This window comes from Labeo rohita, chromosome 17 (genome assembly GCF_022985175.1).
Source record: "Labeo rohita strain BAU-BD-2019 chromosome 17, IGBB_LRoh.1.0, whole genome shotgun sequence".
In the NCBI taxonomy this organism is placed as follows: Eukaryota; Metazoa; Chordata; class Actinopteri; order Cypriniformes; family Cyprinidae; genus Labeo; species Labeo rohita.
The window spans coordinates 709,507-725,240 of record NC_066885.1 but is presented as its reverse complement, the minus strand read 5'-3'; the positions used below and the strand labels follow the sequence as shown (position 1 = coordinate 725,240).

The 15,734-nt window shown below is 35.9% G+C and overlaps 1 protein-coding gene across 3 annotated transcripts in view; it reads right to left on the bottom strand.

The window, feature by feature from the left end:
* LOC127179878 (formin-1) overlaps positions 1-10,803 on the bottom strand; it is an 87,458-nt gene extending 76,655 nt beyond the window's left edge. The window contains exons 1-3 of one of the 3 annotated variants that reach the window (XM_051133665.1): positions 10,661-10,803; positions 10,077-10,302; positions 6,665-8,124 (exon numbers count right to left, since the gene is read on the bottom strand). In XM_051133665.1, coding sequence (XP_050989622.1) covers positions 6,665-8,006 — 1,342 coding nt within the window. In that variant the 5' untranslated portion in view covers positions 8,007-8,124; positions 10,077-10,302; positions 10,661-10,803. The remainder of the gene's footprint in view (positions 1-6,664; positions 8,125-10,076; positions 10,303-10,660) is intronic. The other 2 variants (XM_051133664.1, XM_051133666.1) reach the window with 2 other exon arrangements.
* Positions 10,804-15,734: the final 4,931 nt, after the last annotated feature.

Here is a 15,734-nt window from a genome sequence, read left to right as displayed (position 1 = left end):
TGACACACCTAAATGAGTCAATAGTTGTTTACATGAGAGTTCAGTGCTAAAAAATAATAATCCTGTGAAACCATATTGAGATGTTGAGGAACGTTAGAGGAGGTCCTTTCCTCTGGAGAAACATCAGTAAAGCAGACTAAGCTGTAATCTCCACTGAATCTCAATGAATCTATGAGAAACACCTGAGCTGTGCAGTGTGATGACAGCTTGCTGTGCTCCTGTCTGTCTCTGTGTTTGTCTGTGTTTAGAGTGAACTCATGCTTTGCTGTTTGTGTGATGAAGGACGACATAGAGCTTGCAGCGAACTAACATCAACTGCAGACACACACATCAGACACAACAACACACTTAGATCCGCCTCAATCCTCACTCAAACCAACTCCTGAGGGGTTTTAGCATGTTGCTTTATGGTTGCAGAGCATTCTGAGTGTTTTACACAAATAATTCAAGTGGGAAAACAAAAGGGGAATCAATACCATTGCAAAACTGGGAACATTTAAAGACAGTTTAAAGCAGCATTAGTTTATATTTAAACCCTTGCTCACACAAACACTGGTGTTTAGTGACGTGACATGTAATTACCCACAGCGCTTGACTCATTCAGCCCACCACACACACACACACAGTAAAATGCCGTGCCGTGTTTCCTACTGAATGCCAGACATGCAAAGTATGCAAGAAACCCAAAAGGATGTTCAGTGTGTCTCTGTGTGTGTGTGTGTGTGTGTGTGCGATCAGTTTCATATGACCTCTGGGCTGATTGCTTGATTTCATTACACTTATTACTGATGCTGAGCTGCTGGAACCAGTGCAGACCCAGCAACAGGAAACACTCTCACAACTTTATCCAATGCCTTTTTAAATGTTAGGACAAAATGTTCTTAATGTAATGCTTATGGAACATTCTTATAACTTTATTATTATTTATTATACATTTTCTTAACATTGAGAGAAAATGTTGTGAAAAGGGGCTGTTTTTCCCATTCCACTGCACTGCTTTTCCATTGTTCCCAATCTGAATAATGATTTGTGAACCATCATTTCAAACAAGGACTCAGAGCGTGAATTGCAAATCATTCAATTCGCAAAGTTATTCGCAAACCTGCTTCAGAGTTCCGATCTAAATCAAATGATTCACGATCTGAAGTCCCCATCTGAATCAAATAACTCACAAGCCTGCACACAATCAAATGATTCAAGAACCTGCTTCAAAGTTCCGATCTAAATCAAATGATTCGTGATCTAAAGTCCCGATCTGAATCAAATGATTTGTAAGCACGCTCCAAAGTCTAGATCTAAATCAAATGATTCGTGATCTAAATTCCCAATGATTTGAGTCAAATGATTCGCAAACCCGCTTCAAAGTCTCGATCTAAATCAAATGATTTGTGATCTAAAGTCCCAATCTGAATAATGATTCGTGAACCATCAGTTTTAAATAAGCTCTCAGAGAATGGATTGAAAATCATTCAATTCGCAAAATGATTCGTGAACCCACTCTGAAGTTCCTATCTAAATCAAATAATTTGCGACCAAGTCCCGATCTGAATCAAATGATTTGTGATACACGATCCGTTTGGAGCGTTTTGAAACAATGAATTATTCTGTGACGCAATGGTTAAACTGATTCTGAGTTTCTGTTTCACCAATCACTATATGTGCTTTTTAAAATCATTACAAGCTTTGTCAAAATTTGAAAGTGAATGGCTCTTTTAATTTGATCTGGTTTTTGCTAGTGCACTTGAAGTTTGAATCAGTCAGAGTGGTTCCAGCTTAACATTGTTTTTCAGTGTAAACACACGTGTCTTGCACATGAGCGTAGCGTTTTAAAGATCCCATGTCAAGCAGAAGTTTTCAACTTTTACATGTGGCGCTGTTTATCAACGTCATTTACAAAACAGTAGACCAATCAGAAGACCCGGGGACAGGGCAAATGTTGTTTACAGTAGCAAACTGGCATGGCAACTTTTGTATTTGATGGCAAGTAACATTTAAAAACAATGCTCCCACAGTGTTTTTATAACATAAATTTGTCACCTGATCCCTGAGACACAATCACCTACAGCAGAACTTCACCTGTACAGACGACACCTGCTTTACGTGTGTTTTTAGGCCCAGTATTACTGTGAATGATGCTGGTTTGTCCATGAAAGATCCTCTAAGCACTGAGTAAAAATCATCAGTGCTATGGCACTTATTTCCTCAGGACTGATTCTTTACACACTGTAGGTATTTATAGAGGTTTTATTGATTGATGAAATGCTCTAGTGTAATGGAGCATAGATTAACACAAGGGCAGGAGAGACACAGCTGTTATACAATCTACAGCTTACAGCATCAACTCCTGCCAGTACTAGAGACTTCATCACAATCATCACATGAACGGCTCTCTCTCAGAACACTGAGTCTGTCTGAAACTCAAAGATAAAGAGTGTGTGTCACTGGAGGAAGTTTTCATAGTTCAGAATGAATGAAATTACAACTTCACAATGATTAGAAAACATACATCACAATTACTACTGGGTTTGTTGGTGCGATTTAGAATATCACATAAAACTCATTCTCCTGACTTGAGATGGTAAACAAAACATCTAGCAACCACCAGAACAACCTAGTAACTGCATAGCACCTTTGCAACCACATAGCAATATCTTGGTAACTGCCCAATCACCTTAGTAACTGCATAGCAACATCATTTTAAGTGACTTTCCTTTCTGTTTTAATGATGTTTTATTTGGATTTGACTACTCAAAAGAGAATATAGGAAAAAAACCCTGAATCTCTATATTTATCCAAAGTGTCCTCTAAGGTGTAAATGTATTACTTTTTTTGTTTTGTATTTTTATTTGTTAACCTGGCAAAACATACCATACACAAAAAACAGATGCTTACTATAGTTAAACCATAACCACAGATTACACTAATCATAGTTTAACCATGGTATTTATAGTATTAAAAGTATTTATACACAAAAAAAACATGGTTAATACGCTTTTGCTATCGTAATACCACAGTTAATTTGTATTTGTGTATACTTTTTCCACTTTATTTTCCTTTGTTTTGACCAAAGTCCCGAATTTAATCAAATGATTCGCGAACCCGCACCGAAGATCCGAATTTAATCAAATGATTCGCGAACCCGCACCGAAGATCCGAATTTAATCAAATGATTCGCGAACCCGCACCAAAGTCCCGAATTGAATCAAATGATTCGCGAACCCGCTCCTGATTTGAATCAAATCATTCTCGAATCTGCACCGAAGTCCCGAATTGAATCAAATGATTCGCGAACCCGCACCGAAGATCCGAAATTAATCAAATGATTCGCGAACCCGCACCGAAGTCCCGAAATGAATCAAATGATTCGCGAACCCGCACCGAAGATCCGAATTTAATCAAATGATTCGCGAACCCGCACCAAAGTCCCGAATTGAATCAAATGATTCGCGAACACGCTCCTGATCTGAATCAAATGATTCTCGAATCTGCTCCAAAGTCCCGAAATGAATCAAATGATTCGCGAACCCACACCGAAGATCCGAATTTAATCAAATGATTCGCGAACCCGCACAAAAGTCCCGAACTGAATCAAATGATTCGCGAACCCGCTCCTGATCTGAATCAAATGATTCTCGAATCCGCACCCAAGTCCCGAAATGAATCAAATGATTCGCGAACCCGCACCGAAGATCCGAATTGAATCAAATGATTCGCGAACCCGCACCAAAGTCCCGAATTGAATCAAATGATTCGCGAACCCGCTCCTGATCTGAATGAAATGATTCTCGAATCTGCACCGAAGTCCCGAATTGAATCAAATGATTCGCGAACCCGCACCGAAGATCCGAATTGAATCAAATGATTCGCGAACCCGCACCGAAGTCCCGAAATGAATCAAATGATTCTCGAATCCGCACCGAAGTCCCGAATTGAATCAAATGATTCGCGAACCCGCACCAAAGTCCCGAATTGAATCAAATGATTCGCGAACCCGCACCGAAGTCCCGAATTGAATCAAATGATTTGCGAACCCTTTCCAAAGTCCTGACCTGAATCAAGTGATTCGCGAAACCGTTCCGAAGCCCCGAATTGAATCATATGATTTGCGAACACGCACTAAAATCCCGTGCTGAATCAAATGATTCGCGAACATGTAATGAACCCGCACCGAAGTGACTCAAATGATTCAAACGATTCTCGCACTGCAGTTCAGTTGCTGACAGTTCAATAGGAAATCAGTTGAAAGCATCCAGACATCTCATACCACTTAAGTCAATCTTATATTAGTCAGCAACAAACATTCTATCAAACAACATTATTTTTTCATATTATTTTAATGATGATGATTATAAATATGATTATTTAGACATATAAAACATATCTTGTTTCTACTATAGAAAGCACTCCTCTTATGAGCAGAGAGGATCCGCTGTATTTCAGGTTTGTGTATCTGTCATGTGTGATCAGATCAGCTGCAGCACAGGAGTAGTTTAAACTGCAGACTTCACTGCATCTATTCTGCCTCCAGCAAATGAACTGTGTTTCGCCCCACGTCTAATAGGCGATGATCAAATCATACTATCTGAATTTAGGCTTGAATTTAGAGGAACATCACAGAAAGGGCAGACACTTAATGGGAATTCTTTCTTTTCTCGTCAGCGCAGCCATGAGATGCAGCTTACGCGCTTCTGAAGTCCTGCTCAAAGCACTTTAATCCTTCTAATGTTTGGGACTTCTGAAGCGACCCAAACCAGCCCTCCTCCAGATCAACAGGATGAAGGTGCAGAGCAAATTATGTTCATGAGAGCGGCACCGCTGTTTGAACCCGAGAGCCAGCGCGGCAACTTTGATCTTAGCGAGAACAGGACGGATTCTTCACTCACACATACATACACAGAAAATTCAATAATGAATCTCTGGGAAAGAGGGCCAAAAATTCTTGTCCCATGTCACATGACAAGCCTAAGAAATCAGAATGAATCTGGAAAACTGAGATTTCACATGCTTCACAAGATTTCACAAGCACACTTCCCAGGTGACAAGTTTAGGTTATAAGAACGTTGTGGGAACATTGTTTTGAAATGTTTCTAAAACATAGAAATGTCCAGTTTTCTTGTTGTGATTTTAACAGTTTAAAGGTTACAAAAATGCTTCTTACAAAGTTTATTTTCACCCAAAATGTAACGGTATTTGATCGTTTATTTGTAATTAGAATGTCCAGTTTTCTTGTCGTGATTACAAAGCTATTTAAAGGTGACTAAAATGCTTCTTAAACATTCTACTAGATTTTATTTTTACCCAAAATATGACATTATTTGAAATATTTAATTAATTGATAATAAAGAATGTTACATGATTTTGTGTTATATGAAATTATAATGTTTTTAAATGTTTATTTTTAACATTCTAAAAACACTAAAACGGCCAGTTTTCTTGTCATGATTAGAATGTTATTTAAAGGTTACAAAAACTTTCTTAAACGTTCTAAATTTTATTTTACCCCAAAATATAACGTTATTTGAACACTTACTTTTAATATTCTAAGAACACTAAAAAGCCCATATTTCTTGTTCTGATTACAATTTTATTTAAACGTGACTAAAACGCTTCTTAAACATTCTACTAAATTTAATTTTTACCCAAAATATGACATTATTTGAGATACTGTATTTATTTGTAATATTCTAAGAATGTTAAATCTTTAAAAACGTTATTTAAAAGCAAATGAAATGTTTCTAAACTGTTCTACTAAATATTATTTTTAACCAAAACATTATTTAAACATTTATTTGCAACATTCTAAGAATGCTAAAATGCCCAATTTTCTATTCTTAATTAGAACGTTATTTAAACACTTCCTAAATGTTATACTACATTTTATTTTTACCCAAAATTATAAATTTTTGAATGTTTTTTCAATATTCTAAAAACATTAAAATAACCAGTTTTCTTGTCTTGAGTAGAACTTAAAGGTTACAAAAATGTTTTCTAAACGTTCTAACGTACTAGTTGTATTTACCCAAAAATATAACATTAATTGAACGATTTTTTAATATTAAGAATTTTAAAATACCCAGTTTTCTTGTCGTAATTAGAATGTTATTTAAACATTTCCTAAATGTTCTACTAAATCTAATTTTTACGCAAAATCATACAATTTTTAATATTCTAAAAACATTAAAATGCATAAAAAAAAAAATCAATCAAATTCTCGTAGTGATTATAACGTTATTTAAAGGTTACTAAAACATTTCAGAAAGTCCTACTAATTTCATTTCCCAAAAAATGTAACATTATTTGAACGCTAATTTGTAACATTCTATGAATGTTACAATTATCAGTTTTCTTGTCGTAACCAGAATTTTAATGTTTACTAAATGTTAGAACATTGTTTAAAGGTGATGAAAACTTCTTAAATGTTTACTAAATGTTATTTTTTACCAAAACTATACGTTATTGTATTATTTTATGTTAAAAAGTGTTTCTTAGAACATTCAAGTACAAATAACATCACAGGGACATTCGAGAACGTTGATGTACGACGTTATAAATGCATGAACTATACATAAAGTTATAAGAATGTTTCATAAACATTACATTAAAAACATTTTGTCCTATTAGCTGGGTTTCCCCTTTAGTCTGAACTAAAAGAGCAGTCTCCTACCTGAGGTCGTGACACTCGACGTACTGGCTCCATTCAGATTAAAATGATTGCTGAGGTTCAGGTCAAGCCGTGTGACCGTCCTGCGGTTGCCGTTTTTGTCGATAACCTCTGTGGCGACTTTAGGCTCGTCTCTCGAGGAGCGTTTATTTCCATCATCCTCCTCAGGCAGCAACACAATACGATGATTCATCTGGGGACTCGAAAGTTGAGAAGACAGAGGAGACAGCACAGGAGACATGCTCTGGAGACTGTTGGTGGGAGGATAAGACACATTGAAGACCCCAGAGAGAGAGCTTGATGCGGGGCTTCTGGTCCAGGGGCGAAGGTTGGAGCTTCTAGCATCAATAGGGGGCGATAGGGTTAACCTGGTTTTCTCATTGTTCACCTGAGTAAAGCGCTTGATGTCTTCTTGTCCAGCTTGCTGGTTGCGCTGATCCGTATGGTTGTTGTCTTCAGCGGCAGCATCATCATTTCTCAAGTCCCTTTGGTTGACTTCCAAACTCGCAAAGGCTGATAGACGTCCAAACTTCTCTTGTTGGTTTAGTACAATATTCCCATTGGTCATTAGGACACAACTGCGTTGGTTTTCCAACGGTTTCTCAAATTCCAAAGTGAGTTGGTTATCAAACTCCGACAGCTCGGCACAAAGATCCATTTCCGACTCAAAAGAACGAGGTTCTTCCATAAAATCCCAACCATCACTGGCAATCTGGAAGTGTTCATCCATTGGAAGAAGAGGCTCACTGGAGACGCTGACGTAGGAGCCTGATCCTGGAGTATCCACACCACGGATTGAGATTGGAGTTCCAGGTCCTTTCAGGGAAAACTCGGATGCTCCACTCTGCACTTTTTTCCTCATTTTGCTCTGCAAGAACTCCTCAGCACTGTCCATCTTCTTAGAACCAAGCTTCTTCAGCTTACGAACTCTTGAAGATGCTCTCTTATGCTCCGGAGACAGAGAAATAGGGAAGTTACTGCTGCTAACATCATGTCCGAGATGTTCCCCATGTTCTTCCAGGAGCCTCCCGTCCTGGTTGCCCATCCTGAGGCGATCTGCGCAGTCAATGCATAAAGACAAGAAGTCCGTCAGCAGCTGATGGTGTTCTGCGGCCAGCCAGCGGAGCTGCGCGACCGCTCCTTTTGTCGCCTCGCAGTAATACTGGCCTCTTTGTTTAGCCTTGGCCGCGTCTTCATCCTGAGGCCGGACTTCACGAGGGGGCTGGCCAGCTCTTGAGAAACCTCGCGACTTCCTTGTTGGGAAGTACAGACTGATGAAGCACAGCTCATGGATGGGTTTGTACAGACGCAGCACCGTGTGCGTGCCTTCCATTACGGGGCCCATTTTAATTAATCACACTCTTAAATTAAGTTGGCAGTTGTCTCGTGGGTCTCGTCTCGAGTCGGGGACGGCCCGGGTTGGACTGACATGGCGGGCGTTCATCATCGGGGCGATCGAAGGCCTGTCAAAATGATGGAGGTTTTTAGTGCAACTCATAAATCTGTTTTAAGATGCATGTAGAAAGTAAACATTCAACAGATTTTTAGCTTAAAAACTCATGAATTATTACATAGACGCAGAGCTGTAAAATTCACAACAAAATCAAAAGTTTATTTAAATAATAAGATTGATTGACAGCAAAAAAAAAAAAAACAGTTACTGTTAACATTTTGTCAGTGTTTTTTTTACTGACTTTTCAAGGTCTAGAAATCATACTTTTAAAATCAAGCTCTCTCATATATTCTGGTTCTTCAAAGAGAAAAGATGAATTAAAACAACATTTAAATGTTAAAGCTTTTGTTTTATTTAAAGTCATCTTAATGCCCTCTTGGAACTTTAAAGCAAAAAAATAAAAAGCTATAATTTATTTATTTATTTTATTTTATAATATACAATATCAAACAAAAAAAAAAAACTGATAAACACAAATTATTATACAGACACAGAGCTTTAAAATCCACAATAAAATCAAGCGTTTAAATATAAAATAAGAAGGTTCTTTAAAGTGAAAGGATGAATTATAATAACAATTATTATTTTACATTTTAAATTTTAAAGTTTTTGTTTTATTTAAAGTCATCTTAATGCCCTCTTGGAACTCTAAAGCCAAAAATGCTTTTAATTTATTTATTCAATATCAAAGAAAACTTTAACCAAATAAAAAAAAAAAAACTGATAAACACATGAATTGTTACATAGACACAGAACTTCAAAATCCAAAACAAAATCTAAAGTTATTTAAATAATAAGATTGATTAATAGCCATTTAAAATAGGCTTTAAAGTTAACAATTTGGTTTGCAAATTGAATTCATTTAAAAAAAAAAAAGAAAAACAAGCAAACAAGGCCAATGTATAAAATAAACATTAAAAATTATATATTTATTTGTTTATAAAAGCATGTATTAATAGTCATTTTTAAAAGTAACCTTTGCATGACTATAAGCAAATGTTGTTATAATCAACATAATTAAATCTTTCATGCATCACTGTAAGACATGTTTGAATGCCAGAAAATAAACTGTGGAGATGCTTTGTCAAAAATATCCACTTTATTAGCAGTTTCTGAATTAAAATAAAGTCTGCATCTATTTTTATCAAGAGTACAAAATTGAAAGTAATTTTTAAAAGTGATCTTTGCCTAATCATAAGCAACAGACTTCTCTTGTAATATTCCATGCATCGTAGCTAGGAACATTCAACTCTTTGCCAGACATTTTTACAGGCCAGAAAATAAACTGTGGAGATGCTTTGGCAAAAATATCCATGAATACACAACTAACAGTGGGTCTATTGATAATGTCATTCAGTATGCTTTATTCTGCTAAAGCCTTTGAACTGTATGCATAATTATTTAAATAAGCAGTTGAGTGAGTAGAGCACCCTTCATCATGAGCTTCATAATACTTAACCATCACAAACATTATAATGACACTTTAAAATGATGCAGAAGCTGCAGTGGATGTCCCTTTAAAACGGGACATGACAGTTCAGCAGTGATCAAACCAAAACAAATCAGTATTTTATATCGGTGGATTGTAAGAGAGGTGCATTGCACTGTCAGTGAATAATCTGCACTATACTGAGTATCATTTATTATGCAGAAAGTTATTTTTGCACTGCTGCATCATTGATGCTTTAAACATTCACTGCATTTCTCACAGCCACGGGATCACTTTGCATTCAACAATACGTCTTTAAATTTGCTTAAATATGATTACGATCAATGCATTTGCATGATTTTTTTCATATCTATTATAAAACCCAGCATTAAGTTCTGCGTCTTTTCTGCTGCTGCTCGTCCAGCAAAAAAACACGCATGATCTCGACCGCGTTAAAACATAATTTCAGCCTAAAGTGACGTGTCTATTTTTAATAATCGTGTGTTATAGTAAGTTAATCGTGATAAACTCACCCACCGGAGGTGCATGACGAATCCGCGTCTCTCTCTCGGAATAAAGTGCGTTCTGGAGGACAGCGCTCTCACCTTGTGATTGACAGGCGCGCGGACCAGTTAGAGACGGCAGCGTTTGTATCCTCGGCTGTGATTGGCTGGCTTCAAGGTGGCCCCGCCCCCATCAGAAGTGTGTCATAAAGCTAAGCAGCAGTGCTGCAGAATGTCAGAAAGACAGCAGTATTGACTTAAAGGGGACAAAAGACAAACAGTCCTCAGTTCAATAGAGAATATCTATCAATTTGTCTATTAAAGAATTATATAAACGACTAAATATCCCCACAAGGATAGTAAAACCTGAAACCATCTGAATTAATTTAAAAATTAATTGTAGAAAGGTTTTGTGTGAGGGTTAAAAGTTGATTACCTCATTATAAAGCACATATAAGTCCAAATAAGCACAGTGTATCGCAAAAATAGACTGTAATATGTTAATGTACAATTTATGAGGACAAATGTGTTCATTCTGAGGGAACAAATATATTTTGGCGGTTAAAGTTATTTTAGCGCGTTTGATATACTGAGGTGTTTGTGTGTGCGTGTACCTGAGGTGAGATTAAACTCCTCTTGTCTCATCATAAGTTTATAGCGATGAAAAATACTTAATTACTCTAGTATATCACAGTTTACACCGTTTTTACACTGCGAAAATCAAAAAATGCGCCAATTTCATTTGAGATTCAAACGCCGGCGGCTCGCGCTTTAAAGTTCAAACTGACGCACAAACGTCAACGGACGCACGTACAGGATTACCCGCGATTACCGTGTATTCGACGTTTTATTTCATGAATTAATTATTTTATTTTAAAAAATACATACATACATATATATATATATATATATATATATATTACTGAAACTTATTTTAATAGAAGTATCATTTAGTGACTCCTTGCACACTAAATGCTGGTTATAATAGAAAAAAAACGTTTTTTAAAGAAAGTTTCAGTGTCAGTTTCATCTTAAGTTTAACAATCTACATCATTAGGTTTTCTTGAGAAACATGCTAGCAACTTGCTAATCATGCTAGAAACATGCTAGTAACTTCTTAAACATGCTAGAAACACGCGAGAAACATGTTTTTCGTGCTGGTAACATGTTAATTATGCTAGAAACAAGCTAATCATGCTAGAAGCATGCTAGTAACTTGCTAGTCAAGCTAGAAACAAGCTAGCAACACGTTAGTAACTTGCTAAGCATGTTAGAAACATGCTAGCAACATGTTAGTAATTTGGTAATAATGCTAGCAACATGCTAATCATGCTAGAAACATGCTAGTAACTTGTTAAACATGCTAGAAACATGCGAGAAACATGTTTTTCATGCTGGTAACATGTTAATTATGCTAGAAACAAGCTAATCATGCTAGAAGCATGCTAGTAACATGTTAGTCATGCTAGAAACAAGCTAGCAACATGTTAGTAACTTGCTAAGCATGCTAGAAACATGCTAGTAACTTGTTAAACATGCTAGAAACATGCAAGAAACATGTTTTTCGTGCTGGTAACATGTTAATTATGCTAGAAACAAGCTAATCATGCTAGAAGCATGCTAGTAACTTGTTAGTCATGCTAGAAACAAGCTAGCAACATGTTAGTAACTTTGCTAAGCATGCTAGAAACATGCTAGCAACATGTTAGTAATTTGGTAATAATGCTAGCAACATGCTAATCATGCTAGAAACAAGCTAGCAACATACTAGTAACATGCTAATCATGCTAACTACATTCTAATCATGCTAACAACATGCTAATCATCTAATCTATTTATTTAAAGTTTAAAACTTAAAGCTTTTACTGCTGCTTTAAACTTTCAGGCTAGGCTTTCTCAAGCCAACCTAAAGTTTGTCTTGACAAACTTTTTTTTTATCTAGTTGTCTGCTGTACCAGGCCATATTTTAATTGTTATTATGATTTAAAAACAAAACAAACATTACAAATATATAACTATAAATAAATTAATAAATATACATAGGCCTACATAGAAATCATCTTTGATAAGAACCTGCCTAGAAGACACAAAATTGCTTACAGTGTTTGAAGATCCAGTCCTGTATAAACACACTATGGGTTTATTGTAGTAACAGTAACTATAGTGACAGTATCTTAGCTGAAACCAAAGCTTATAAGCTTATATATGACTTTCACAAGAAAACAATAGACTAATAAATATGAATTCTTATCAAAGATCAAGTTCATCATCCTGTATACCATTTTTATGGTTGCAATCATATCATATGTAGTTTCAGCTGGACACAATGTGTTCAGAGATTGTTGGCTCTATGTACATACAGTGCCCTCCACTAATATTGGCACCCTTGGTAAATATGAGCAAAGGTGGCTGTAAGAATAAATCCGCATTGTTTATCTTTTTAATATTTCATTCAAAAAATTCACAATATTCTAACCTATCATTTAACTAAAACCATGGAAAGCAGGGGGAAAATCTCTTTATGAAATAAATGTTTTTCTGTAGTTCATGTTTACCACAATTATTGGCACCCAATTATTGCAACATCCTTTATTCAGGATGACAGCTCTGAGTTTTCTCCTTTAATGCCTGAAGAAATTGGAGAACACCTGACAAGAGATCAGAGACCATTCCTTCATACAGAAACTCTTCAGATCCTTTAGTTTCCCAGCTCCATGCTGGTGCTTCTTCTCTTCATTCACCTCACACATTTTCTATAGGGTTCAGGTCAGGCAACTGGGACGGCCATAGCAGAAGCTTCATTTTATGCTCAGTGACACATTTTTGTGTTGATTTTGATATTTGATTTGGATCATTGTCCTAATGGAAGATCAAACCACAGCTCATTATAGAACTTCTAACAGATGCAGTCAGGTTTACATTTTTTATCCACAGAACCCATTCCCATTTGAAATTCAAGTTGTGTCTGACAACTGAATATGCTGGAGTTTGTTTTTGGACGATTTTTCTTAAAACCCTCCTGAACAACATGTGGTGACGTAGGGGCTGTTTGAATTTTTTTTTTTTTTTTTAGTCTTTTGGCCCCAAGACTCAACTAATCTCTGCAATTCTCCTACTGTGATCCTTGGAGAGTCTTTGGACACTTAAACTCTCCTCCTCACCATGCATTACAACGATATAGACACACATCCTTTTCCAGGCAGATTTGTAACATCTTTAGTTGATTGGAATTCTTAATTATTGTTCTAATGATGGAAATTGGGATTTTCAATGCTTTAGCTCTTTTCTTACAGCCACTTTCTATTTTGTAAAGCTCAACAATCTTGTTCTGCACATCAGAACTATATTATTTGCTTTTATTCCTTGTGATGGATGATTAAGGAAATTTGGCCTTTGTTCTCCTCATATTTATATTCCTGTGAAACAGGAAGTTATTGCTGGACAGTATCATACTCCTAGTCATTCTAGTGTGCTAAATAAATGCAAATATGAATGGGAATATACTTCAGAGATATTTTACTCATTATAATTTCTAAGGGTGCCAATAACTGTGCCCAACATGCATATGAGAAAAACATTTATTTCATAATGTAAGTTTCCCCCCACTTTTAATTGTTTTACTTCAATGAAAGGTTAGCATTTTGTGAATTTTTTGAATGTAAGATCATAAAGATAAACAAAGCAGAATTATTTTCATAGCCGTCTTTGCTCATATTTACCTAGGGTGCCAATATTAGTGGAGGGCACTGTATGTAAAAAAAAAATAAATAAATAAATAAAGTGAACGAGTTGAGCTTCAGGGATGCATAATGCATAATTCTATTTCTATTTATTTATTTGTATTCATATACGTGAACCTGGACCACAAAACCAGTCTTAAGTAGAAGGGGTATATTTGTAGTAATGGTCAAAAATGCATTATATGGGTCAAAATTATACCACAGATCATTAGGATATTAAGTAAAGATCATGTTCCATGAAGATATTTTGTAAATTTCCTATCGTAAATATGTCAAAACTTATTTTTTGATTAGTAATATGCATTGCTAAGAACATTGTTGGGACAACTTTGAAGGCGATTTTCTCCATTTTTTGCTTTTCTGCACCTGCAAATTGCACATTTTCAAATAGCTGATCAATGGAAAGCTTATTTATTCAGCTTTTAGATGTATAAATCTCAATTTAAAAAAAAACTGACCCTTATGACTGCTTTTGTGGACCAGGGTCACATATGTTTTATGTTGTTTCGCAGTCACACCACTAGGATGCAGCAGAGGATCACAAATCAGGTTCTGGCTCTTGAGCGATTTCACAGCTAATCAAGCAATGACTAACTGCATTGGCCTGTACTTATATTTTGATTGAAGTAATAGCTTATTAAATCATTTAACAATTAATTTCCCAATAAGCTGCCACTAATTTATTTAATTACTTTGTGCAATTAAAAATTATGCTGTCTGCTAAGAGATCTCATTTTGAGCAAAGCAAGATATGAAGTATAATACTACTACTACTAATAAAAACATAGGACTCTGTAGTGTACCATGGGACTTGTATCTCACATAATAAGTGATTACATTACAATGTCATGAAACCAACAAGAAACAAGCAACACTAAAATCTTTCACATGCATGTGCAGAGACATCAGAAATTTAAAAAAGGTTTATAATTAAAATAAGGAGAAGAAAAAGAAAAATCTTTCCATTCTTTGCATTTCTCCTCTGCTTTATAGCTGACTTCCTAATATAGCTTTCTACTAAACCTGGATGATTTGAGGTCACTTCAAAAATGAAATAAAAGCATCCGCTATATATATGGATATAAATCCTTCTATCCATCCATTCTTTAAACCACTTATCCTCTGTAGGGCTGTATGTAAATGTAAATAATAATTTATTTATGCAGGTTAAAAGAGCAAGCATTAATCTTCAAAACTGTCAGCAATGAACGATAAGATTCGTTCTGAAGCAGAAGCTGCATTGTCCTATAATATTGACATGAAAGGTCACATTTGCTGTCAGAGAGGTCACTAGGTCATTATCACTACAGGCTGGGGGAAGAAATCAATGCTACACCTCAATGTGCATGTTGTCTTTGAAATCCATCACTTAATGTGACATTTCACATCCCTGTGTTTTTGGTTTTATTTGTTTCTGTAGCAGTTTATCTGCGGCTGTTACAGCTCATTGTGAGCCTGACATCATTTCACCAGTGAACAGAGCTCGATTAGTATGTGTGTGTGTGTGTGTGTGTGTGCGTTTGACCTTGAAAACAGCAGCAGGCTCAATACAGCGTCCCAGTTATCTACTTTACTCACTGCATGAAGAGCCAAAGTCACTTACCAGCTTCTCAAAGAAGAGCAGACACTGATGCTAAGCTCTCATAGTGCATACCTTTCACTGGGGCTAGTTGTCACAATCTCAGTATCTGATGATGTGCACTTACACATATGCTTGTTTTCTGTAGCCATGCAATTAAATAATACCATAATATGTATAATAATAAGTAAAGATCATGTTCCATGAAGATATCTTGTAAATTTCCTACAGTAAATATATCAAAACTTAATTTTTGATTAGTAATATGCATTGCTAAGAACTTCATTTGGACAACTTTAAAGGTGACTTTCTCAATTTTTTTTATTTTTTTGCACCCTCAGATTCCAGATATTGAAATAGCTGTATCTC